Raw genomic sequence first — 24,574 nt, 5'->3', positions numbered from 1 at the left:
GATAGTTTCACTTTAAATCAAGTCACCATTTTTAAAAGTTGAAATGATTTTCCTTATATTTTTCAGTGCCTTCTTTGGACTGTTGTGATTCATCAGTTGGAGCTCAGATTATTTCAAAATCAAAAGAACTAGGTAAAGAATGTAAATGCTTAATTTTTGATCATTTAGCATATTTTAAGGGTATATTTTTACATGAGACAAAAATTCCTTTTTTTTAAAATGGTTTTATAACAGACAGCATTAACTATCCTTCAGTTACCACAGCATGCTTTCCATTTTTTTCCCATTCTCTCTTCTTTCTTCTCTTTTGCCTGCCATACCTGCACTATAATAATTAATTTAAATTATGCTTTGATCCTGCAGATTTAGTTGCTTGCCTTAATATCAGTGGTGATAACACAGTGTGGCTGAGTCAGGCATGTACACAAATGCTTACAGGTTCGAGCTGTAGGAGGACACAACTTCTCTGTATATGTCTGGTTTGTGCTAGGAATTTATAGTCTTGACAAGCCTACTCACCATCAGCTTTTATAGTGATAGCACCCAGTAGCTTCCATTGTGGTAGCACAGCTTCCATCACATCAGAGTTTTTTCCGTTTGATACCACACAAATGTAGTGCTGAGAGAAGGTTCTCCCCTCAAATCTTCAATCTGAAAAAGAGTTTATGAGATGTTCCTGAAACACACACCTTTTGAGTTCAGTACAAGAAGACAAGTCAACGGGGAAGGATTGTGTTCAGGACCAGCTGTGTTGTGTTGCATAAGAAAATAATTTTTGGTTAAAGATAACAAATGTTATGATACTTGTATGTTTTCAAAACCTGTGTTACCAAATCGTGATTTATTTGGCTCCAAGGAGCTGAAGCATCATTGCAGCCTCTTCATTATTTGGTAGTTCCCTGAAAGTTCCCCAAACTCCACTTGCAGTGCCCCAGCACAGGTGACAGCACCTTTCTGCGTGGTGAATTAAGGAATATTAGAGCTTATCAGTAGACTCAGCTGTCACGTAACACCTTGAGGAGGAAGCAGTCTGGCAGGTCTTGGGAGACTTGGGTTCTACCCACAGTTTTTGAGCAGCTCACTTGGTAAAACCTGTTTTTTGTCTGCCTCTAAAATAGGGCTGATAACTTGTCTGAGTTACCAGGAGTTCTGGCAGGGTTAAGGTCATTAAGATGATGAAGGTAAAGTGCTGAAGGCTGGATGGGGGCCCTGACTGGGAAGCAATGGGAACCCAAAGTAAGACTTGCACAGGTTTCTGTGGGTGCCAGTGATGCAGAAATACCCTGCAAGGCACCAGTTTCCATGATGACATTGTCCTTTCTAATGAATCCTTGATATAGGTTGTTCTGTAGCAATGTAATGGATTGTGGCTGGATTTGACATCAGACTCTGAGCAATAAAGCTGTGACTGTAATGTGTAAAAACAGTGTCAGATACCCCTGTTTTATTTATACCAATTTCTTCACTCACGGATCAGCTCCATACATGTGGATTATTAACTCTTATAAGTGCTATTCCTGAAAAATCTTAGACTTGTGAATTAAAGAGTTTTATATTGCTGTTATGATTCATTCAACTTTTATAGACCCACCGAAGACATACACCCAGGATGGAGTCTGCTTGACAGAATCCGGCATGTCTCAGTTACAGAGCCTCACTGTTACAGTGCCGAGAAGAAAACGGACGAAACCAAAGCTTAAACTGAAGATTATAAATCAGAACAGTGTGGCTGTGCTTCAGACACCCCCAGATGCCCAGTCAGAACACTCAAGAGATGGGGAGATGGATGACAGTAGAGGTAGCAGTCTACTTTTGGCATGTCTTGTAGCTTGGGAGCGTTGCAGTACTCATGTGTATTGCAAATATCCCTGGGAGTTTTTATGACACTGATGCTCCTGTGTTCTGTGCAGAATGTTTTGTGGAAATTACTTGAACAGCAGTCATGGCTCATTGTTGTCCATTTTAGGGATTTTCCTTGTTGTTGTCCTGTTTATGGGTCATCCATCCTATAGGAAACTCGCCTTTCTAAGGCTGCCAACACTGACAGAATGGGATGACTTTTTGTCTTATCCTTGGGTTACACTGTGCACTCACTGAGTACAAGTGCATTTTGAGGCTTTCAAAGTTAGTGCAAACACTGTTTGAAAGTGATAACGTTGGCTCAGCAAAGCAACATCTAGATCACTGAGAAACTGGTGTTAAAATAAAATCAAATGGGAAAGTGGATTAAAAAGCTCTTTTCTGAGAGTATTTCTTTTTTCTGAAAGAAACAAGGTGAGCTGACTTGAGAGTCAGCGATTTGGGCTAATAGTGACCTACCCAAACACACCCCTGTGTATGGGGACAATGTTTCAGTCAGTGGTAGAATCCCTTGGGAGAGTTCCTTCCACTGCAAAGCCAGAACACAGAGCAAGGATGCATGTGCCTCAGTGTCACCAGTACTTGTCTCTCATCTGCTTCCCTCACAGCTGAGCAAGCACAGCAGCCCCAGCCAGAGAAGACCAAAGGTGGGAGACGAGAGTGGGAAAACCATTTAGGAGCAGCCAGGCCCTTCAAATCCCTGCTCTTCAACACTAGAAACAGCAGCCAGCATGGTGCAATCCCATTCTCCTGTCTCCTTTGCCATGGTCTGGCTGTGCATCCCGAGAAGTGTGTTGGTAGGACAGGTGTTAATCCGTGGCCTGGGGAAAGGCTTAACTTCAACGTGTGAAAGCCATTGCATTAGTCATGCAGGTGTCTGTTAGGGGAGGAACAGAGGCACACACACACCCCACCTCCCCACAATCTAAAGTGCTTTCTGTTTATGCAACATCACCCTGGTGTTAGTCAGATTAAATGTCATAAGAAGCTTTTTTTAGAGACAGAGAGTGTACTTGAGATAACTGTGGTTTAACCATCAGTGAAGTTTCAGTGTTAACTTGTTGATAGAAGTATGGCTCCTGTTCTTTGATTAGCACATTCTTACCCTCTGCTGTTGACTGGAAGTGTATTTTTTTATAATAGCTTCCCTTTATTTGTGTGTAACCTTTAAAACAGTTAATTGCCTGTTTTTCTTCCATTTCTTTCAGTACTCACAGGGTTTGGTACGTTACCCTAGCATTACACAGACTCTGAAATTTCATCTCATACTTTCTTATATTTCATCAACTGGGTTGTTGAGAGAAAAAAAAAGAAAGCTTTTGATTTTGGTTTGGAGACATCAAGAAAGAGAACTAGTCCCTTACATTGTTCTTTTTCAGTGGCCGATCATCTTTACTTTTAAAAGTGTGTTCCTGTTTTCTATGACTTTGTCTGACTTAGTTATCTGCTTGTTGGCTTCTGTCTACTTTTCAAGTAGATAATAAGATACATAGATGTGACAGCAGGGTATGAAAGGGAGAGCCAAGGCTTCTGCAGACTTTTAATGTCATTTCTGATCACCTTTCATTGCCCGTTAGAGAGTTAAAGCACATTCATATATGTGAAGGCGACAGCACAGCAAGTGCCTGGTAGATGGGGTGGATTTCCTGGAAGCTCTGTGTGTGTAGAGCTGTAGAGTGGATCATTGCCTGTTCCCTGAACGTCTGGAATTTTTGTATGAGCATCAAGATGAATAAAGCTGTGCCATGGCTTTGACTGCAGTAACATAGTGTAGTAATTCCAGGGAAAAAAGGAATAACCCTTCCTTAGAGTCTGATATTCTAGGTGGAAAAAAAGAGGCTTTATCTGAAAAAAACCTGAGTTCGTGGTAATTTTGTGTTACCATCTCATTTGTAGGCTTTGATGAGGTGTTCTACATTTTAAAGTCTCCACTTGAAAGTTGAGCTTGCTTTGAGAGCTTCAGGTTGGTTGCCTTTGTCAAGCCACCAGCTCTGTTGGTGGAACTCAGCAAGGTCTTTAACAATGGGAGGGTCTGGCCCGTGACTCAACCTGTGGAAGAGTGAGGGATGTAGTTCTACCACAACAGAAGTGGTATGAAAGAGTCCAGCTCTGTCTCTTATGACAGTATTTCTCCCTCTCACAACTGCATGTGGGTTTAGACCATGTAGAATTATACATTTAAACCCAAAGCAGGAAATCAGAATTCCAATCTCTTTTCAGGGGTGAGGGTATATTTAACATTTCATAAGCTTTACAATAAAATGAAGATGTAAGGTCTTTTTGGGGATATCAGGAAGAATTAGCTCCCTCTTTCTTCAACACCAAAGGCTTTTTAATGTCATCATACTTTACATCTGTTTCTACCCTTCTTTCCCACAGAATATAAACTCTAAATGTGAATTGCAGTCTTCATCTTCAAGGCTGAGTAATTCCTTTGGGCTGAATGTTCTATTACATAAGTCCAATTCCTCTTCATAGGCAGTCTGCTTTCAGTCACACAGCTTTAAGTCATGAATGCTCTAAACTAAGAGTCATTAAACATTACTTTCCAAGTGCAGGCTGCAGTTTTTCCATGTCTTCTCAATAATCCCCCCCCCCCAAAAAAAAAGAAAAAGCCCTACCAAGCAAAGCTGAAGAGGACAGTGAACAAAAGGAAGTTTATCTTGGTAAATGGGATCCATATTCCTTGATGTGTGGCTACAGATTGCTCAGACACTTAGAAACAGTGATGGCACAGGCTTCTGAGGAAGGCAGCAAAACATTCCTCATATTCACATGTGGTAACTACAGCATTTATTCTCTGGCTTTGTCTCAACATCATCTCATAGGAAATGTGTGTCTATGCTGGCTCCTTGTGTAGAGATAGAGTGGGTTTCCCAGGAGTGGCCAGAGATTATCTGTCACCCTTTGGAGAAATCTCAATCATTCTCAATCACTTTCTCAGAAATCAGTCAGATGTAGAAATTGTGGAAAAAATACCTTCTTTGCCTTTTCAAGTTAAAGCTACCATTGCCTCTCTTCTGCAGAAGGTGATCTTATGGATTGTGATGGAAAATCAGACTCCAGCCCAGAGCGGGAAGCTGTGGATGATGATACCAAAGTGGCTGAAGGAGCTGATGGGATTAAAAAAAGGAAACGAAAACCATATAGACCTGGTAAGATAAAATAACTTAGACAATTGTGTGTCCATTTTTTCTATATAATTTTAAAAAAAAAATTAGAAACCAATATGGAATTCTCTAGTATTCTTCTGCTTATTGTTTATTGTAGATTTTTTTTTTCTCTGTTCTGTTTAAAATAACTCTCATCCTCTTACCAAAACCCATTTCCACAGGTTGCTGCTCAGCAGTACTTCTACTGTTAGTCTGCTGTCAGTTGTAGTATTTTAAATCTGTACCTTGTATTGATTCTTAACTTGATAGGAAATTGTACTGTATTTGTGTAAGTGGTGAAGGACAGTTTTTGTGTGTTTGTATTTATATACATCTGGCAATATGTGAATTTCAGAGACCTTTTTGCAGTTCTCTTATTTTCTGAAATACTCGATAAGAGTAATTTACTAAATATTTGCAGATTACTTCTGACAGTGAATTTTAATGAATTCAGGTATTGGATGAATCCATTTATTTTAATTTCTTAGTGCAGTTGACTCTTAATTATCTGGACTGTGGATTAACTGTGTGTCCTGAGTGCAGAAACACTTGAGCTGTATCCAGGCAGAATACATCTATTAGTCACCTATTAGTTTTCTGCAGCCAACAATTTCCCTGGAAAATTAAGCAAACCTGTATCTGATGCATTTACATACGTATACACCATCTGCAAGGGATCAGGAATGCTGCAATCAGTCTCTAGTGAAGGATTCTGGAGTTTCAGGCAGTATGATGTTGACAATTATCTTTTTATTTTGTGGTATGTCCTTCTCTAGTACCATCATAAGAAGTGGTGGGTCTCCTAGAGCTCTTTGTAGAGGGGTTTTTTTAGGGTCTTTTGAGGTTCTTTAGTAGGTTCCATTTGATGGATTGACACTTAATTCCAGCAGCTCATCAGCTTGCCAGGGGAGGGGAAATCCAGCATCTGAAAGTTGCCAGGTTTAGTGATTTGAACTTCTTGTGGATGTTTTACAGTCCCATAATTGTTATCCTGTTAGATCATTCAATATATACTCACCAAGACATTAAAATTCAGAAATACTTCTAAAACTCTGAATGAAAATGCCTTAAGTATCTCAGGTTCATTCTTAGACCTTTAGCTGCAGGGGTCCCCTTGACCTGCAGATTAATCTTGGCTCTTGTTCTTGCTATGAAGCACAGTTTTTATCAACACGTTGAATTTTTGCTTCCTTCTTAAGGTATTGGTGGATTTATGGTACGTCAGAGAAGCCGTACAGGGCAAGGGAAGACAAAAAGATCCCTCTCCAGGAAAGATTCTTCTGGATCTGTTTCTGAGCAGTTGCCTGGCAGAGAGGAAGGTAAATGCAGGAACTTGTTTTTTAAATTTTTGTTCATGCTTAACGCGATAAAAATAATGCAACTCATCAACAAACGTGTTTGTCACGATGGCTTTATTGATTCAGCTGAAAATACCCATTCCTACATACTTAAAATTTCAGCAGAGCCCATGATTTACAAAGAAACTGAAATGATGATTTCCAGCCTATCATGTGAGATAAATAGTGAGGATTATAAGATAGGTTTAGAGCAATCCTCGTTCTGACACACCTTCCTCCACGTGTAGTCCTGATCCAGAGGTTTCTTCTGGACCATCAGTTTTAATGCTCACCAGTGTTCCATATTCCACAAGTATATCTGATATTTTTATGTACCTGTTTGTGCTCTGGAAAACCCTTTATCAGAGAGTTTAATTGTATACTTGTGGTGCATGAAGAAGTAAATCCTTCTTATTTTAAAATGAGACATTATTTTAAGCTGAGAGTTTCATAAACTACCCTTACATTTTATGTCATGAAAGATGACTTAAAAAAATAATAATTCCATATTAATTTGTAATACAGAAGCATTTTCTAGACATGTGTCACATTTCTGCACTGGTGTTGTCCTTTCCAGGACTGAAGATCCCAACTGTGGTGTCTCCTCTCGTAGCAGAGCATTTTAACACCACTGTGCTCGATAGATTGGGCACCTAACAAGGAGTCAGATTTTATTTATGTGCCTTTTTCTCTTACTTGCTGTGTGTGATTAGGCTGAATTATTTCCCCCATCTGGAGTTGTTCACACTAATCTAGAGAATACTGAGGTATCATTCAGGTGAGATGTGGAATATGTTTAGCTCAGAGCCCATTTCCTGTAAAGTCAGTAGAAGGAGGCAGCTGCTTCTAAAGGTTGGTTGATACCACCTCAGTTGGAGACTCTGGCCTCTGATTTCTCCTGCTACTCTCTCCTGTCTGTTTGGCTGTTGTGTTTTTACCCTTTGTAAAGCCAGATTAGTCTCTTGCTGTGTCTTTGTACAACATGGTGGAGACTGGATCTTTGCTGCATCATCCAGACAGTATTATTAAAAACTAGTTTTTAAATGTTGTCCTTGTTTGCATTTGTAGAACAACCCTATGAAGCCAGCAAATGTTTCTTTTATCAGTGCAACCCAATATTCTAGCTAAGTTTCCAATTTAGTGCTTGTTGTCTCTTTAATATTAGTGTTACAGCTGTGTTTTTCTGCTTTGTAATGATTATCTCATTGTGGCATACTGCCTTGTTTCAGGTAGTGCTGAAAAATTTGTGGTAATTTTTTTCATTACTACAGGATCTGCTCCTTTAAGTAAATGAAAAATAAAAATCGTTAAGAAGCTAATTCCCCATTCTGGGTAACATTACAATGCATATTGTTAAAAAGCAGTGTCCCTAAAAGCGTTCTTCAGTTAAAAGTTGGAGCTTCTTTTTGTCTGCTCAGGCACAATTGCTTGTTGAGAAAAATATAAATCAGAGACTCACTGTGTGTTTTAAATCATGATAGCCTGCTGAGAGCCTCCTTCTCAGGGGCCAGTGCTCATCAGCCTTCCCAGGATTTTTGGCACCTTTGTCACGTGCACCCGTTTTTCTCTGTAAAACCTCCCTCTCAGACAGTGCAGAGGTCACAGTGTTGGTGAACCTCATTCCACTCGTGATCCTGTGAATATGATGCGTAGGAGATCACTACAATACAAAGCAAAGCTGATTTTATAACCATCTTGGTATGGTTCCTTAAATAACTTCCCAGGGTCCTTAACTTCATGTAATTTGCTTTGGCAAGACAGAAGTAGCAGGACTTATAAAGTTCTGCTTTTACCTGCAGTGTTTTCCCTGCTCTGTCGTAATAAAATACTGAATGATTGATGAGCACTGTGTGCTTTTGTGTTTATTAGAAAAAGCAGTGCCACTTTGAAATATGATAGCTGAATAAATGTGTAATTTTTCTTGAAGGGATTCTTTATAGATTTCTTTTTCTAGCCTGTTCATTATTTATATGACAGTTCTTTCTCGGATTTAAAAAGAAAATAAGTTTTTTACTTTCAATTTGAGAAAAAATAGTGCATGAAATGGTGATTAATGTGTAACTCAGCACTGATGTTTCTGGAGATAGTTCTTCAGTGGAATTGTCTTTCAAGTACCTGATTGGGTGGCACCTGTAATTCCTCTCAAATTGCCACATTCCTAGGGGGCTTGGAGGTACAAAAGTTAAAGGTCTGCCTGTACCTGGGAGGTATGAGGTGTTGATGTGACTGGTGTCACATGTGGTGTTTCCTGCTGGCTCAACCCAGATGGTCAGGGGACAGATCACAGCTGGCTGGATAAAAGCCACCTTTAGAACACATCTGGAGTGATGTTTGGTAAACCCACTGACCCAGAGAGGCAGCCAGATACATTAAGTGAGTTGCCACTGAACCTTTGGAGCAAAATACTTGAGTGTTTTATTTATCTGTGCCTGAATGTTGCTTTTTAGGTTGGACAGAACAGCTGCCAGACACTCCAGTTGAGGAGTCTACCCCAGCTTCTGAAAGTACTGAGAAAATAAAAAAGCGTTACAGAAAAAAGAAAAACAAACTTGAAGAAACCTTTCCTGCCTACTTGCAGGTAAAGCTGTTGGGATATTTCTTGTGTAAATCCATTTAAATGCCTGATCTTTATGTGTGCTGATTCAGAGCTCATCAGCAGTCATGGGCAATAACCAGGATATTAATGGTGATTGAGCAACTTACCTTCCATTAACCAGTTTATAAACTGACTGAGTGTTCTCTCACTGAGGACATTATTTGGCTTATTCTTTTTCTCAGCCACCTTCTCCATGAAAACTTTCATTATCTTGTAGATGGTCACCAAACTTCATGGCATCAACTGTGTTGGGACTGAAAGCAAAGAATTAATAGAGAGGCAGAACAATCTGCTTAAAAATAATTTGTGTTTCCTAAGTAGAGAAGTTGGAAAGAAAATACCTAAACAACATTTCCTTTGGATTAATAAGGATCAATATTTCAGTGCACATTTTCCCCCTATAAAATGCAGAATATTTCTTAGATTCTACTTTTGTTCATACTAGAAAAATCGATCCTGAAAAATCTATCTTTATTTTTAGAGCTGTAGCCTAAATCAAGGGTTTATAGACTACATGAAAACAGAAGAAGTTGTTATATAATGAATAAAAGTTGACTAGAAAATTTGATAGGCTGTTGTCAAATGACTGCGTATTCAGGCCTGGATGAGTGATGGCTTATGTAATATTTTAAAAGCTACTAATGTGAGTTAAACATCTCCAGGTGTTTTGTTACTGCAGTTAGACATGAGGAGGATTTTGTGCTAAGTGAAATGCAGGGTGTGGTTGTTCTTGAATTGGGATCACAGTGTGCTTGTGTGTTTTTCATGAACTTCTTGGTCCAGGTGCCCAGTGGTGTTCCCCTTTTTCAGCTGTCCTTTTTGTGCCAGGAGAAATATTTTACACACTTAACAAATTGTGATATGTAATAACACTGTACTGGAACACTGTCTGTGCTGCATGTGTAAAAAAACTGGTGTTTTTCTATATGAATTAAGGTGTGACTTTAATCACAAAACATTAGTAATGTAGCTACCTCAGCTAAGTTGTAGCCACTCCTGATAGCCTGGAAGAGGTGCTGCCATGCTGGAAGGCTCGTGGGACTGACAATGTGTTTTTATCATTGCCTTTTAATGTTAACTTTGTCATTCACCCATTTTTTTTTTTCAATAGGTGCAGTGTTCTTCCCACATTGAATCATTTTGTCTTCTTTGCAGGAAGCTTTCTTTGGGAAAGACCTACTAGATACCAGTAGACAGAACAGGATGAGCCTGGATAATTTACCTGAAGAATCACTTTCACTTTCATGTAAAGCAAACCTGACCACCAGTTTCCTGGATCCTTCATCTGACCCCCTTCTTAGCTCAACCTCCACTCCAGCTCAGGCAAAACTGGGACCTCAAGGTATACAAAGCTAAAGTTAGTGATAATTTGGTAGTTTGATTTTATTGTTGCGGCTGGAGCTTTTCCACTCTCTTTTCCACTTTTCTCTCAGTGTTTATCTGATGTGTTCTTCAACATTCTGTAATGAACTGTCCTTGTGAGGTTAAGGTACTCTGTTAATCAGTGATATTCAGCTCAAGGGCTCCAGCAGTTTCAGAAAGATCAGGAGATGGCACAACAATTGGCACTTAATACAAATCTGCAGCTCCTGGACTGTAACATCCATGTGTGTAAAGTCCATGAAAATTAATTCTGTGTAAGAATAAGAATACAGATCTGTTATAGAAGAAGACACAGATATTCCAATTAAAAGATATTTTTAGTAGTCTACTGAATATTAGTTGGATGAATATCATCAGACTTTTATTGAATGTTTTAGATTATTTCTGGTTGCCAGTCTCCTCGGAATTTTTTGTTCGCCATGTCCTTTCTGAACATGAGTGCCCTTTCCAGGTACAGTTTGTAGCCCCTAGGCAATCTTTTGCTTTTGCAAAACCTTACTGAAGTTACTGCTGAGAGTTTTGCAAATAGCCAGAGGGTTGTAAAGTCCTGCTGAAAGGGCAGCTTCACACAAAAGAGCAATTAAAACCTTATGATCTCCTCCAAATTATTTTTTTCTCTTGATTTTTTTGTAGTATATGCTGTTAGCTAGAGGTATCTTTTTATTTTTAAAAACTATTACTATCTCTTGTGTAAATTAGTCAGTTTGTGGCTTGTGTTTCAGCTCATCCTCGAAGTTTTTCCATCTAAAAATGTTTGTACGCATTGATACGGTTTCCCCTGTCCAGAGAGTCATTTGAAGAAAGGTCACTTCTTTTGATTGTAACTCAGTGAAAATCTGCTAAATGAGAAGCAAAAGGCTATATTATAATTAAACATTGATTCTTATACGTTTGAAACTGTGAGTAATAGAGAATGCAAGAGTAAACTTCCCTGAGGGGGAAGCTGCTGGAAATGGAGTGTTTCAGGGTCTGTATTTCCGTAGTTCCAGTGCTACAAGAAGATGGTCTCACAATGACTTTTTCCCACCCCAGCATTCTTTTGAAGCCAGAGGAATACCACTTTAGAGGTCCTTGCTGGCCTATCCAACTGCAAGATTGAAGTCACTAATGTGTTCATAGGTCAAAATAGTACAGGGTTTTAGAAATTCTTGAAGTTGATGTTAATTTAATGTTCTATTTTTCTGAAAGTTCTTTGTAAATAAGCAGAGTTGTAAAACTTTGTCATTTCCTCCTGCTTTTACTTGGGAATATATAATAATGAGGTGGCTGTTAATAAATAAATCACTGGCAATGGTTTTAGTGAATAACCTACTATTTTTCCCATTTGACATATGAGAGACTCAAAGGCCAGTGCTTTCTGGCCATAGGAATGTTCTCAACAATTGTCTCACAACTGCTCAGATTTCCAGCCAGAACTGTGTCCAGATGGAGCTGTTTGTTGTAGTGGGTGAACTCATCTGCCAGTATTGATCAGTTCCAGGGCAGTTTTTCTGAACTCTTTCCCTGTGACTCTGTGGGACACAGTTATTCCCACAGCAGCATCCTCAGGTGTGAGAGACAGATTTGTTTTGCGTGGTGGAGACCCTGGTAAATTGGCTGATTGCTGAGTTCCCTTCTGGCTGGAATTGCAGAGCTGGAGATGAGAACAGTGTCCCAGGGCACCTGTGATGTTTTCATTGTTTTCCACCCAGACCTGGCTGTGGAGCAGGAACAGCATGACCTGCTTTGTTTGCTGTACTGGGAGGTTATAGGACTGTGCTGTCACCAACTGTGCTGTTTTCCTACAGTGCCATTTCTCCCAAGGATTGCTGACTCCTGAGAGTCCTTCCTTAATTGCAGAGGTCTTTTCCATAAGGAAAACGTTCTTCTCTTGGAGACTCCACTTGTGTAATGCCAGGATTAAGGGTTAGGTGTATTTGTTCATCTTCCAGAGAGCTCTCAAGCATCTAAAGAAGTGACTCTGCTTTGCTTTTCAGCACATGCACAGGACTGCTGAGGGAGTGCAGCAATCAGTCTACTCCTGAGCTGACAGAGCATTCCAGGGACACACTCTGTGATTTATTCAATCTTACAACTTGGTTAATGGCAGCTGAAGCTTTTGCTGTTTTCCAGTAGCCGAGCCTGCACTAGTGATGGGGGGTTGGCAGAGCTGGCCAGAAGAGGGGCTTTGGAGTCCTTTGTTTGTTTTTCATTTCTAGCAGCTGTGACTGAAGTGAGCTTTAGGCTCCTAGCCCTCATTTCTGTCTGGCAGAGAGGTTGCTGTTTGTGTTCTCAGTTACAAGACCCACCTTTCCTGTGGTTTTATAACATGTGTGGCACAGTGTGCGCTGTATCCTGCGTGGCACCAACCCTTGAAACCATTTCCAAGGCAGTGCTGGAGTGGAGTGCAAAGGTTTGCTCACTGAGAACACGAGCACCAGATCTCCCTGGCCGGTCTTTGTGGGGGAAGTTGAAGGTGTTGATTTGGATCTGTTGCATTCTGAGGGCTGTCTGCATCTATCTTGAGTTTCCTGACTTGTGTGTCCCTGATGAAAAAGAGGCCACTTGGCGAGGTGTGTGTTCTGTGAAGGCTCTGGCAATGTGAACTTCCCTTTCTCTTGAAAGAGCTTAAATTTAGTGTATTTTTTTTTCTGTGGATGCTGAAAAAGTCATTTGTTCGAGTGGGGTCTCAGAGAATGCTAAAGAAGTTCTTCCCAGACAAAAGGAGAGGAGTTGTCTGGATCTCTGCAGCTGATTCAAGTGCTGCTGGGACATTTTGTAACTGGATACATTAGTGCATGATAAAGTATCTCAGGGTGGCTGCAGCCTTGGGAGAGGCATTTTTATTATTTTAGAACTTAATAAATAAATAAAAGTAAATGCATTGAAGGGACCAGGATCACAAGATAGCAGGAGAACCATGCTCTCTTAGAGATCCAGCATTACAAGCAAATTATTTTCCTTTTTGCTTTGTCTCTGCTTTCATCTCCATTCTGAAAGAGTCAAATTAATGAGCAGTATTGAGCTATTTGTTTGGCAGCAGATGTCAACCAGCTATTGATTCTGATCTGAAGCAGCTGACTCGAGTGATTTCGTTGTTTCCAAGATAATATTTAGCACACATGGAATTAAAACAACCTAAAAATAGAAGAAAAAAAATGTACAAATATGCTTTAGATTAGATGTCTTATGTGAGACTTGTGGATCATAGACTCTGGCCCTCTGCTATCACCAACACTCTGCCTTTTTGTAGATTTAACAAGCTCCATTTTGAAAGCAGGTTGATTTTTTTCCAGCCTGCTCGTCTCATCAGAAATCCATTACAGAATCTGATTGCCTCAGTAGTCAGAGACCCTCTAATTTGAAGCCTGAATTTATTCATGGCCAGTTTGTAGCCATGGTGGGGGGGGATAAACTCCTCCGTTAGGTCTTTCCACCTGAGCTCTTTCCAGCTACTTATATAATATATTTATGTTCAAATGAGAAGTTGAATGTTTAGGGACTGTTCCCAAGCACATGACTAAAAAAGCACCATGCCATAAAATACTGCAGAAGAATTAAAGGGTTCTAACACAGTCTTGATGCTTCCTTTGTTAGGGGCTTTTTTCTCCCTGATACTCTCCTGCCTTCAAGCAGGAATTCAGGAATGTTAAAGAAGGGTTAAAGTCAATCCTTTGCCTACCTCCAGCTGAAGTCATGACATCACCTTCTGGTGCCTGGTGTTAGTTCTTGCATAATCTGACTGAATTGCCAGAAGTATCTAAAAGTATCTAAAAAAGCCCTAAACAAGCCTAACATAAAGAAAAAATCCAACCAACCCACCTAACTCCCAGCAACTAGGCTCTGTTTAAAACCTTTTATTTTACAGTACTTTTTATCAGGTACAAAAAACAACTATGCCTGCAAAGTGATGTGGTCTTGAGGCACTTTTTAATATTTTTACTGATAGCAACAGGAGCTGTGTTCTGTACGTACATGTAGATGGATTGGTCTGCACTGGTACATTGATCCACCTCACTGAGCGGCAAAAAAATTATTTAATTAGGATTGTATCATGTTGTCTGCATTGCAGAGGATAAAAGTGAATAAAAGTGAAGAACAGAAATAGTAAAGTGAAGAGGAATAATTTTCATTTTGGCTTCATAGCGGAAGAAGGGAAGAGGGTTGTCTCTGAAAAACAGCAGAAGGAACTTCTAATTCGTTGTTAAATTTAGCAGCTTGGAAAGTGGCCTCATGATACAAGTAAATCCTTGGCAGCAGGCTCTGAATTAAGCTATATACTTTCCTGGGGCAGTTGGATTGTAACAGTGGGAAGGGCATCTGTGTATGTGTGAAATGTGTGTGTTGACTTTCTGGTCTCTCTTCAACCTGGCCATATATTTGTGTTCCACATTGTACATTTTATGATTTGTTTTAATCCCATTTTTCTGTTTAATCATGTGTGTATTTACCATCTCATCATGTTTCCTTGGCCTGGAATGATTGCTCACGTAAGCATGATAGTCTGCAGTTTTCCTGAAAAATATTTTTCTCAACTTTCATTTATTTGTCAAACAATTTTTGCAAACATTGCACATCTGTAATAGTCCTAAACAACTAGTTAATAAAACCAGATGGACCATTCAGAGTGATTTCTCTCTAATGAATTGGAGGTCAAGAAGATACTCATATCCAGAATTTATTATTTAATATAAAAGAATTTATTGCTAGACCAGGCCAGTTTTTCCTACCTGGAAAACAAACACAACATTTCTTGCTCTGGCTGTTCTCGCTTCTTCAGGAATTCTTCTGATCTTAAAAATAGCATCTTCAATTTCCATTTATTTATTCTTGCCTCTTAGATCAGGTTGCAGTAACTAGTTGTTTCTGTCTTAAGAAAGAGAGTAGCTGTAAAAGAACTACTTTTACCTTTACCTTTTACCTTTAAAAAAAATTTTCTTTGTTGATTTACTGTGAACTGTGTCCTTTATAAAACTTATTTGTTGACTTTTACATTCATAAGCCTTTGTGTCTTAAGAGGTTGCAAGTTCTCAATAGGTCTTGGGATTTTGTTTTTTTCCTCTAAAATCATCCAGTCTTTCTTGAACATGGCTGGTTACATCATCAGTTTTAAAAACACTGACCAGTGTAAGCATGTGAAGGCGGCTTCACGTGAGGGACGTTCTTGTTAATAAATCCCTTGGGGTGAATTAGAGTGAAAACGACACTGAATAATCGGTGTTTGTAAACATACATATATGTAGGGTTTATTTTAGAACAATTTTGTTTCAAAGGTAAAAAGGTATGTTACCATTTTGGGTGTTATCATCTCTATCTATCATCTATAGCAATGTAGCAATCATTAGAGCAAATAAGAGGAAATGCATGAGGGAGGGAAAGGGAAAGAAAGGATAAAGTTAGAAAGAGATATGTAGTCACTGCCCATGGGGTCCAGTGAGGAAACTTGGTAGTTGCAGCTTCCATGTCTGTCAGTTGAAGGGGTGTTCTTGGTCCGTTGGGGCTAGGGGAGGGAAGCCCCCACTCTCAAAGAAGTTACGAGTTCTGATGTGCTTCCAGAACGCCTTGCGCCTCATGGCTAACATGGGGGGATGTGCCCTGCTGCCTCTTCCCAGCCTGCAAAGCCCCCTGGCCATCCTAGGATGCGTCAATTATTAACCTTTTCAGTCTCTGACAGGCCCTTGCTCAGGTACATCCCCAGGTACATCGTGTGGAAAGGCCACGACTGGTTAATTTTCTTTGTTGCATCTCACACAGGTAGCACCGACGATCCTTTAGCAGATCTTTCTGAGGTCTTAAATACTGATGATGATATCCTTGGAATACTTTCTGATGACTTGGTAAAGTCTGGAGATCATTCAGGTATGTACATTTAGAAGGTCTTTCCAGTATTTGTTTTCTTTTTTTTTTTTTCCTCCCCTCTTTATTATAGATGTATTTGTTGTACTGGATCTACAGGTTACGCTCTAGGTCATTTCAGATATAATTTTCATATCTTAAGAATACCTTGCTTCAGAATGATTTCATAGTGTTCTACCAAAAAAAGGCCCCCAACCTTGTCAACATTTTGTTTTACTTGGCTCTTTGCTTTGCTGCTTAAGAGAGAATAAAATGTAGCTGCTGTTGTCTCTCATACCTGCGTAGCTTTTTTCAGCATGCAGCTTTTTCTTTACTTTTTTTGTTTTGTTTTGTTTTCGTGTTGTAATCATCCATTTTATCTGGTTTGGGTCCTGTAGGTCTTGATTTATGCACTTTCCAGGTTGAGAACTCACCCTCCCCATTTGGTAAGAATCTAAACAATGGATGATCCATGGTTAGCAGTAGCCCTCTTTCCTAGTGGTTTTAGCTGACAGAACTGCATGTGTAGAAGCTAGAACTCCTCTCTCCTTTCCTGTGTCACTAATTCATGCTTTTCATTTTCCACTCTGTGGTGTTCGAGTTCTAACACGACCTTTAAACTCTGCACTCCGCCTTCAAGAGTTCTGCTCACAGCTTTTGAAAACCTTCCTGAGTTTTTTGTGTTCCATGATACAAACCCATGCATTTCCTCGCTGCCACTGTTGATACGACTTCCTGTAGTAGTGTGTAGTTTTTGTCATGGTGGTATATTTTGTGAATTAAAAGCATTTTTGTCAATTGAATATTGAATTTTGTATAATGAAGCATGAATAAAGCAGCCAGCATCAGACCTTTTGTTTCCACTGGGTAATAGTTCATCACCTTCTGTAAAACACAGATTGACAATAAGTAGAATGCCACGTTTCATTATTTTAAATTTGAGTTTATTTGGTATCTATTACAGAAATACATTTTAAATACTGAAAGAGGTAGTTCTTTTTTCTTTTTTTTTCCCCTCCAAATTTTTCTCATTTGGGAGATTTATTAACTTGTGAAGGATGTTGGGAAATTTATGTAGTAAGTTATGTTTTCTTAGTACCAACAAATCACTTTGATGTAACCCATAATATTCAGGAGTTGTTTTTTGAAACAGAAACTTCTATAACTTGCTTTGTACTGGCTAAACTTCAGCAGCATTTCAATAGATATTTAAAGTAATATTTAAAGCGAAGAACATTTGGAGTGAACCTTAAGGTACATGAGGATGAACCATGTTTAGTAGTGGTGTGATTGTTTTTAAAATGTGAAAAAATAGTTGTAGTGGAACTATATACTGAGAACAATACACTCAAAAACGAGCTGTAACTCAGTAGTCTTATTTCCCATTCTTCCAGTTGCATTATATTCAATTAACATTCCTCAAACAATGCAATAAACTGGAGGTAAATAGTGCTCAGTTTTGTTTACTTTTCTAGTGACTGTTTTGTTTTGCCTTACCATTCAAATCTTAGGAAGTCCTGGTTTAGTTGATAGCTCAGCTCCAGGGGATAAAAAAAGGGTTTATTCTCGTTATTCCATACCAATAAATGTTACCATTCATGTCTAATTTAATATTCTTTCTTCCTTCAGCTGGATTGGATATTGGCCCCATCTCTGATGATCCTTCTTCTCTGCCTCAGCCAAATGTCAACCAGAGCTCACGGCCACTGAGTGAAGAGCAGTTGGATGGAATCCTCAGTCCAGAACTAGACAAAATGGTCACAGATGGTAATTTTTTTGTCCTTAGTCTTGGTCTTCTGGAGAACTTTAGTAGAAATAATGATTTTTTTTTTCCCCCACTCCTCCAAATGACCCGTCTCTGTATTGTAACATACCTATTTGGACTTGGCTGCACAGTTACTTTTATTGGTTCTTTTGGCGATTACTTACTCTGTGTTGTCTTTACTTTGTCCAGGTGCTATTCTTGGCAAACTGTACAAAATCCCAGGTAGGTATTCCAATCTTCATTGTCTTTTATAAAACACAGTTCATAAGCAATGCTAGCAGCTCATGCACAACGTTTTTTTTCAGAGCTGGGAGGAAAGGATGTTGAAGATTTGTTCACAGCTGTGTTAAGTCCAGCAGCCACACAGCCCCCCCTGCCACAGCCCCCGCCTCCACCCCAGCTGATGTCTCTGCACGGCCAAGGTATGTCCCTCTGCTGCTTTCAGGAACAGCAGCCTGCTCAGCAGAGCTCTTTAAATGCTGCCATGGGAGCAGGACACACCTTAATTTCTGCTGTTGCTAAACTGTGGAACTTGCCATTGTTAATTTGTGAACTATTACTCCAAACCTGTTCTGAAGGGGGTATGTGATTCAAAGTCCACATAAATATCGCTAATAGGTAAGGACAGATATTTGAGATTTTTCTGACATATCGATGCTTTTATTTTAGCTGACACTTCTGTGGTTTTGAAATTAGTCTGTGATGAAGCATGTGTTCTCACTTCACTCTTTAATTACTTTTGAGTACCTCCTCAAGGGTAAGGCAAGAGTCTGTATAACACTAATTTACTGAGTCTTAATTTCCTGTAAGTATGCAGTTTAACATATTAGCTAGTCCTGTTAGAGAGAAGGCTAAATAATTTTGAAATGTATCTTGGAGATTATAATTTGTTTTTCTTCATTACTACTAAAATTATCATGAGTTGATACGGCATATTCTAGCTCTAGTACTGAAAGCGAGGGGCAGATTGATTTTATTTATTATTGTTGTCAGTTGATACAATTTTTTAAGCAGTATGTATGAGGATAATCAAATGTGCTCCTTTTCTCATCAGTCATCACCTCTGAGCTCATGTAAAGAGTGTCCATTCTGTTATACTGGTACTACAAAAAGTACTATGCAAATTGATTTCACCAGTGAATTAACCATAAGAAGAAAAGTGATTGGTTTCCTAGTTGGATTAATTTCCATAAAAAGGAAAGACTTCAAAAACTCTTAAAAAAGGAGAGAGTTTAAAGCATATAATGAGGTGATTTAAAGCAAAAGATAATATAGATATCATTGCCAGTTTCCCAGTTGCTTGAGTACTTGGAGATAACTTCAGCATTAGAGCTCTGTAAGATTGTTCAACTCCTCCCTGTGGGAACTGCCACAATTACAAAGTTTTAGATTTACAATTTGGTTCCATTACAGTGTAATGATCCACATGTTTCTGTGAGATAAATGATGCAGTAATTTGGAAAAGCTTGCATCAAGTTTCAGCAGTTTCAAATAAAATGAGTGCTCTCTTCTCACATGTGATCCCACAGTGCAAACCAAAGGCCTGACTGTCCCTCCAGGTCTTCACAGTTGCTTTATAGTCTCTGTTTACCAGCTATAATAAAGCACATTTCTTAAATTTGATGTTATTTAGATCCAGACTGTACTTGCTGCATAGCACATGTAACCTGTCGGTCAGAAACAGTCTCCTAAAGCATGACAGAATGATACAGTGTCCATCCTACACTTGCATCTAATTCCTGAGCTGCTTCTTTGCTTTTAAGGAAATACTGGGGCAACAGTTGTAATTTCACTTAAGTGACAGGGATCCAGAGGCCAGTGCTAATTCTGTGTAGCAACATCTGCAAATACCATCTGCTGGGATGAATCTGCTTGTGCCACATCTCTGAGATTGCAATCAAATAAATAACATTTTCTGGCTTCGTACTGCTAGACTGGACATTTAATTAGAAAATGCTAATGCTCATTTGAGTAGAGTTATCTGTTTCATTGGTTACAAATTAGGGAGATAGTAGATAATGAGACTTACTTTGGTACACTGCTCAGTAGTCTCAGAAGAGGAGAGGTTTAATTCAGGTGACTGATGATAATCCTGAAAGGACTGAAAACCATTCTCCATGCTTGCTGCTTGGATCTGCAGTAACAGACACAAAGACCCTTAGCTTTTAAGAGTATATCTCAATATAAAGTGCAGTGCCATAGCATGGGCTGCTGCAAAAGCTTTGGAAATCCATTTAAAATTAAAAAAAAATTTAGAGAAGAAAACAATTCTCTGCAGGGATGTGACGCATTAGAAAAGAATCCCTTAAGCTTATAGGGAAGCAATTTAAACTGATTTAAAATCTCTTCAAAAAATGTAAGGTCCTTGCTATAAAATTTTAGAGCGGTTAGTTTTGCATTAGATGAGACATTGTCTTCTCGATGAAAACTTCAGCTTCTCCCTCAGAGGTAGTCACCCTTCAGAACAGTAATTTAAACTTCTTCTTTCCAGGAGAGAATGCATTTCCAAGAGTGCCCCTTATGAACGGTCTGATTGGCCCCAACCCTCATCTCCCTCATACGGCTCTGGCTGCTGGAGGTGGTTTGGGCACCTTCTCTCCCATCACACAGCAGCCATATCCTGATACCAGGTAAGTCAAGCTGGGAAATGAAAAATATTTGTTATTCAGGGTACTTAGTATTGAAAAAAAGTATCAGTAGCAGCAACACTTGGAGGGTGGTGTTGTTACTAATACTGTGATATTATTAGTTCTTGACGGCCACCACCAAAACTTCTGTATTCCTGCAGCCTTGTGAAACAGCAAACAGGACAAGTACTTGGCTAACTGAGGATTGGTTGTTGGTTTGTTGCTTTTATAAAACAACCCTCTTTTGTGACTTGTCAGGGATAAGAATCCAGCGTTCAACCCGATGGTGAGTGATCCCAACAGCTCGTGGGTGCCGGCGGCTCCACCTTTGGAAGGCGAAGGTGACACAATGTCCAATGCCCAGAGGAGCACTCTGAAGTGGGAAAAAGAAGAAGCTTTGGGTGAAATGGCAACTGTAGCACCTGTCCTCTATACAAACATCAACTTCCCTAACCTGAAGGAAGAATTCCCAGGTGAGTGATTTTACTGAATCAGATTGAGTATTTTGCAGCGTTATATGTGTCTTGATTTGAAAGAATCTAAAGCCTTGTGTAGTAACACATTTTTTTTGGTGCAGACTGGGCTACAAGAGTGAAGCAGATTGCTAAACTCTGGAGGAAAGCAAGCTCACAGGAGAGGGCTCCCTATGTGGTAAGAACAATTGCCACCTGCATTTGCATACTTCCAGAAAACATATATTTCGTTTATAAGGTCGTCTTTTTTTTTTTCTTCTTTTTTTTTTTTTTAAATATATCAAGTCTTAAGTTTCATGGAAGTTCCCTTACTCCAAGAGTGCATTTGTAATTTAACTTTTAACTCTGAATACTTTATCTGTATTCTTTGCTTTTCAGTCTTGGAATAAACTCCATTAGTATTGTGCAATCTAATGATATCAGCTGAAATGAGAACATCTGTGGTTCCCAGTGCCTCTTGGCTATATTTGATTCATGCCTCAAGTCTTCTTTCCTCTGTCTCTCTCTGCACAGGATCTCACCGATTTCTTCAGAAGGATAATAACTGATTATGTGATTTCTCTCTCTTTCATCATCCCCTCTCACTGGTCTGTTCTTTTTTGCCACATTAGAGTTGCTGAAGCCTTTCACCTGTTGAACTAACAATTCCAAAGGTGTCAATGCTCACATCCCTGCTTTGCTCATTTACTTCTACTCTATTTTCTTGTTTTATTGTTCCCCTTCACTGCTTACTCTCTTGTATTGCTTTGTGATGGAAACTCTTTTCTTATGTGCCATGTTGGGGAGCATGAAGGACTCTGTTTTTCTCTCCAAAATCATTCACCTCCTTCACATCTGAGCCAAGTGAACGCATGTATTTTAGCAGCTATCTGGAGTTACATGGTCATTGATTACATTTGGCAGAACTTCTGCCATTCAAAGGGTGACCCTTGTGCTTTGTTGAAGCCTCTGTTGAAGCCTGTCCACATCCAGATCTCAGAACCTGTACTATTGACCTGTTTTAGACCTTCTGAACCATTGTTAGCAAATGTACTTTTCCTAATTTCCTCTTACATCTCCATTCTCTCCTAGTTCCCATCTTTTCTTTGTTTCTTCCCAGGGGCAATTGGAGGGTCGTTCTCACTTTGTAGATTTCTGTGGATTATGCAGGGTTATGTTTTCAGTCTCGTGGCCTCCCCTTACCTGAACTTTTTTGATAGAGGCCCATCACTGATCAAATTTGATTCCTGTACATGTTGATGACTCAGGGTTTAGCAGTACCAACATCATCTCCTGCTGTTCAAATCTAAAAATTCCCCTTATCTCTGACAACTTTTAAGAGGATAAATCATACCCCACATTCAGTGTGGGAAGTGGAGTTCTTGATCTTTCTGAAACCCTTTCCACTTGAAAAAATAATTCTCTGTCTTTGTCTTTATATCACTGAGGCATCATCATTATTCTGCTTTTTATTCAGTGTTGCAACTTCATCACCTTTGTCATCTATGCTATCTTGCCCATGCTACAGTTAATCTTGCTTGTTCATCCTGTCTAGTGTTTAGAAGATAAAACCCACTTACATAGATGGCATTTACCACTTTGCCATTATTTCTCTGACTGACTGGTTTATTTTTCATTGTTCTTAACAAATGCAGTCCTATCCTTTTTTTTGGTATCCAAAAAGCAACAGCAAAAATTATTTCCTTCATGTTTAGGAGGAGAGTGCATGCAAGTGCCTGCTCATGCACACCAGTATTTACATAGCAAGGCGTGGTTAATTCCTCTCAGAACAGTCCTTGTACTCTTGCCATTCATCTGTTGCTGGTGCTCCTGGCATTGTGCACACAAGAACCTGCTGTGGTACCTCTCCTGAGGGACTTACACTCTGGCATGATGAATAAAGGCTGAAATGAAATTCAGAAAAGTTTTAGTAAATTTTGACTGTAGGCTTTTTACTTTCTTTAGTGTGTAAAATCCCTTTACTTATAGGGGAAAATGACACTGATTTTTCTGCTGCTGTGGCATTGGTGCTCTGAACCATGTCCCTGTTTCATTGTTGGGGGGAAAGGATTAAAGGCTTCTCCACTTGGCAACCCCTACTTGACAACTGGAAATAAATCTGTGAAAAAGAAGATGTGAGGGTTTGGTTCAGAAAAGGAATCACATCCTAGATTGGTGGTAAAACAGACCCTTTGAAACTTCCATTAGATACTTTAAAGTGTCACTATGGCTGTAAAATGCCTCATTGAAGAGGAATTGCTGTTCTTCCATCCAATTTTTCCTGATCCATAAGCCCATGTCCTGTGTTTATACTGTTAACTGTTAACAGACTGTGATCTATAGAGGCTATTTAATGGAGTAGACTGTATTTTTCTTGTCATTGAAGTTCTCCACATTAGTGGCCTTTATTGATCCAAACATCGTCTGCTGTGCTCATGTCCTCAGATTCCAGACCACACCAATATGTGATCTGTAAGGTAAACTGGTGGGATTCATAATTTCTTGGCACAGCACAGTACCTGAACAGACACCCTTCATGTATAGAAAACCTTTGCTAATAGGTTTACTAATTACCTTACTAATTGCTAATAAATCCTTGGTTCTTTCCATGTATGTCAAATGCAGAATTTCCGTAGAGATGAAGTATTTTCCACCTGGAGTTCTTTTTAAAGTCTATAATTCCTTTTCTGCCAGGATGCACGTGATTGAAACGGGCTGTACAAATAATTTGGTGATAGATTTTGTAGGAATAACAGATGCAGCGTTCACACTTAGCAGAAGAAAATGAGGCTAACTGCGTCTTCTTTTCTTTCTCCAGCAAAAAGCCAGAGATAATAGAGCTGCTTTGCGCATCAATAAAGTACAGATGTCGAATGACTCCATGAAAAGGCAGCAGCAACAGGATAGCATTGATCCCAGCTCACGCATCGACTCCGACCTCTTTAAGGATCCATTAAAACAGAGGGAATCGGAGCATGAGCAGGAATGGAAATTCAGACAGGTGTGTTGCATTTGGGGTGTTTTGTTATATTCTTCCAGTTTTTTATTGCGCTGCCGGAATCTGTTGTCATAAAATCGGTTTGAATCTTTCTTTGTAGAAGAGTACAAAGCCAGCCATTCTGCATGGGAAGGAAGCAGATGTTATTAGAAGGGAAACTGCTTGCAAAAATTTTAAAATTTTGACTCATAAGTCCTATGTATTATGGAAAGAGGCTGTTCTTTCTGTGCATGGCTGGCTGGTGCAGTAGTAAGTTTTTACATACCCCAGTGCTGCAGACTGCTGCTCCAAATGGAGCTGGGTGTCTCTCAAAGCCCATTTGCCTCACATCAGTGCTGCATCTCTCAGTGGCCTTTGTCTTCAGAATGTAAGGTTGGAAAGCATATAAGGTTGGGAATAAGCATTTCCCAGGCAAACAAGACATATGTCAAGGTAATTGAACTTTACAAAATAGCTGGACCCTCTGCTCCCATTGCATTTAAAATTTGCAGTTTGCTGTTATTTATAATTCATCTTTGATGTGTCCTGAAGTTTTTAAATTATAGATTCAGTCATCAGAAAGATTTTTTTATACCCCGAACTTATTAGTG

General features: G+C 39.4%; 1 protein-coding gene across 7 annotated transcripts in view; it reads left to right on the top strand.

Moving 5' to 3' along the window:
- Positions 1–24,574, top strand: part of KMT2C (lysine methyltransferase 2C) — a 145,554-nt gene that overhangs the window by 88,784 nt on the left and 32,196 nt on the right. For 3 of the 7 annotated variants that reach the window (XM_027893728.1, XM_027893724.1, XM_027893723.1), the window contains 15 exons: positions 67–132; positions 1,586–1,798; positions 4,887–5,015; positions 6,212–6,331; positions 8,797–8,927; positions 10,101–10,287; positions 16,062–16,166; positions 16,541–16,588; positions 17,772–17,909; positions 18,097–18,129; positions 18,213–18,329; positions 20,399–20,537; positions 20,793–21,007; positions 21,112–21,185; positions 23,805–23,987. In XM_027893728.1, the coding sequence (XP_027749529.1) occupies positions 67–132; positions 1,586–1,798; positions 4,887–5,015; positions 6,212–6,331; positions 8,797–8,927; positions 10,101–10,287; positions 16,062–16,166; positions 16,541–16,588; positions 17,772–17,909; positions 18,097–18,129; positions 18,213–18,329; positions 20,399–20,537; positions 20,793–21,007; positions 21,112–21,185; positions 23,805–23,987 (1,898 nt within the window). The remainder of the gene's footprint in view (positions 1–66; positions 133–1,585; positions 1,799–4,886; positions 5,016–6,211; positions 6,332–8,796; positions 8,928–10,100; positions 10,288–16,061; positions 16,167–16,540; positions 16,589–17,771; positions 17,910–18,096; positions 18,130–18,212; positions 18,330–20,398; positions 20,538–20,792; positions 21,008–21,111; positions 21,186–23,804; positions 23,988–24,574) is intronic. The other 4 variants (XM_027893727.1, XM_027893729.1, XM_027893726.1 and 1 more) reach the window with 4 other exon arrangements.

This window comes from Empidonax traillii, unplaced genomic scaffold, assembly GCF_003031625.1.
Source record: "Empidonax traillii isolate 1590-97213 ecotype Southwest subspecies unplaced genomic scaffold, ASM303162v1 scaffold404:size960789, whole genome shotgun sequence".
Taxonomy (NCBI): Eukaryota; Metazoa; Chordata; class Aves; order Passeriformes; family Tyrannidae; genus Empidonax; species Empidonax traillii.
Note: the sequence above shows the minus strand (reverse complement) of the source record. Positions and strands in the feature narration are given on the sequence as shown.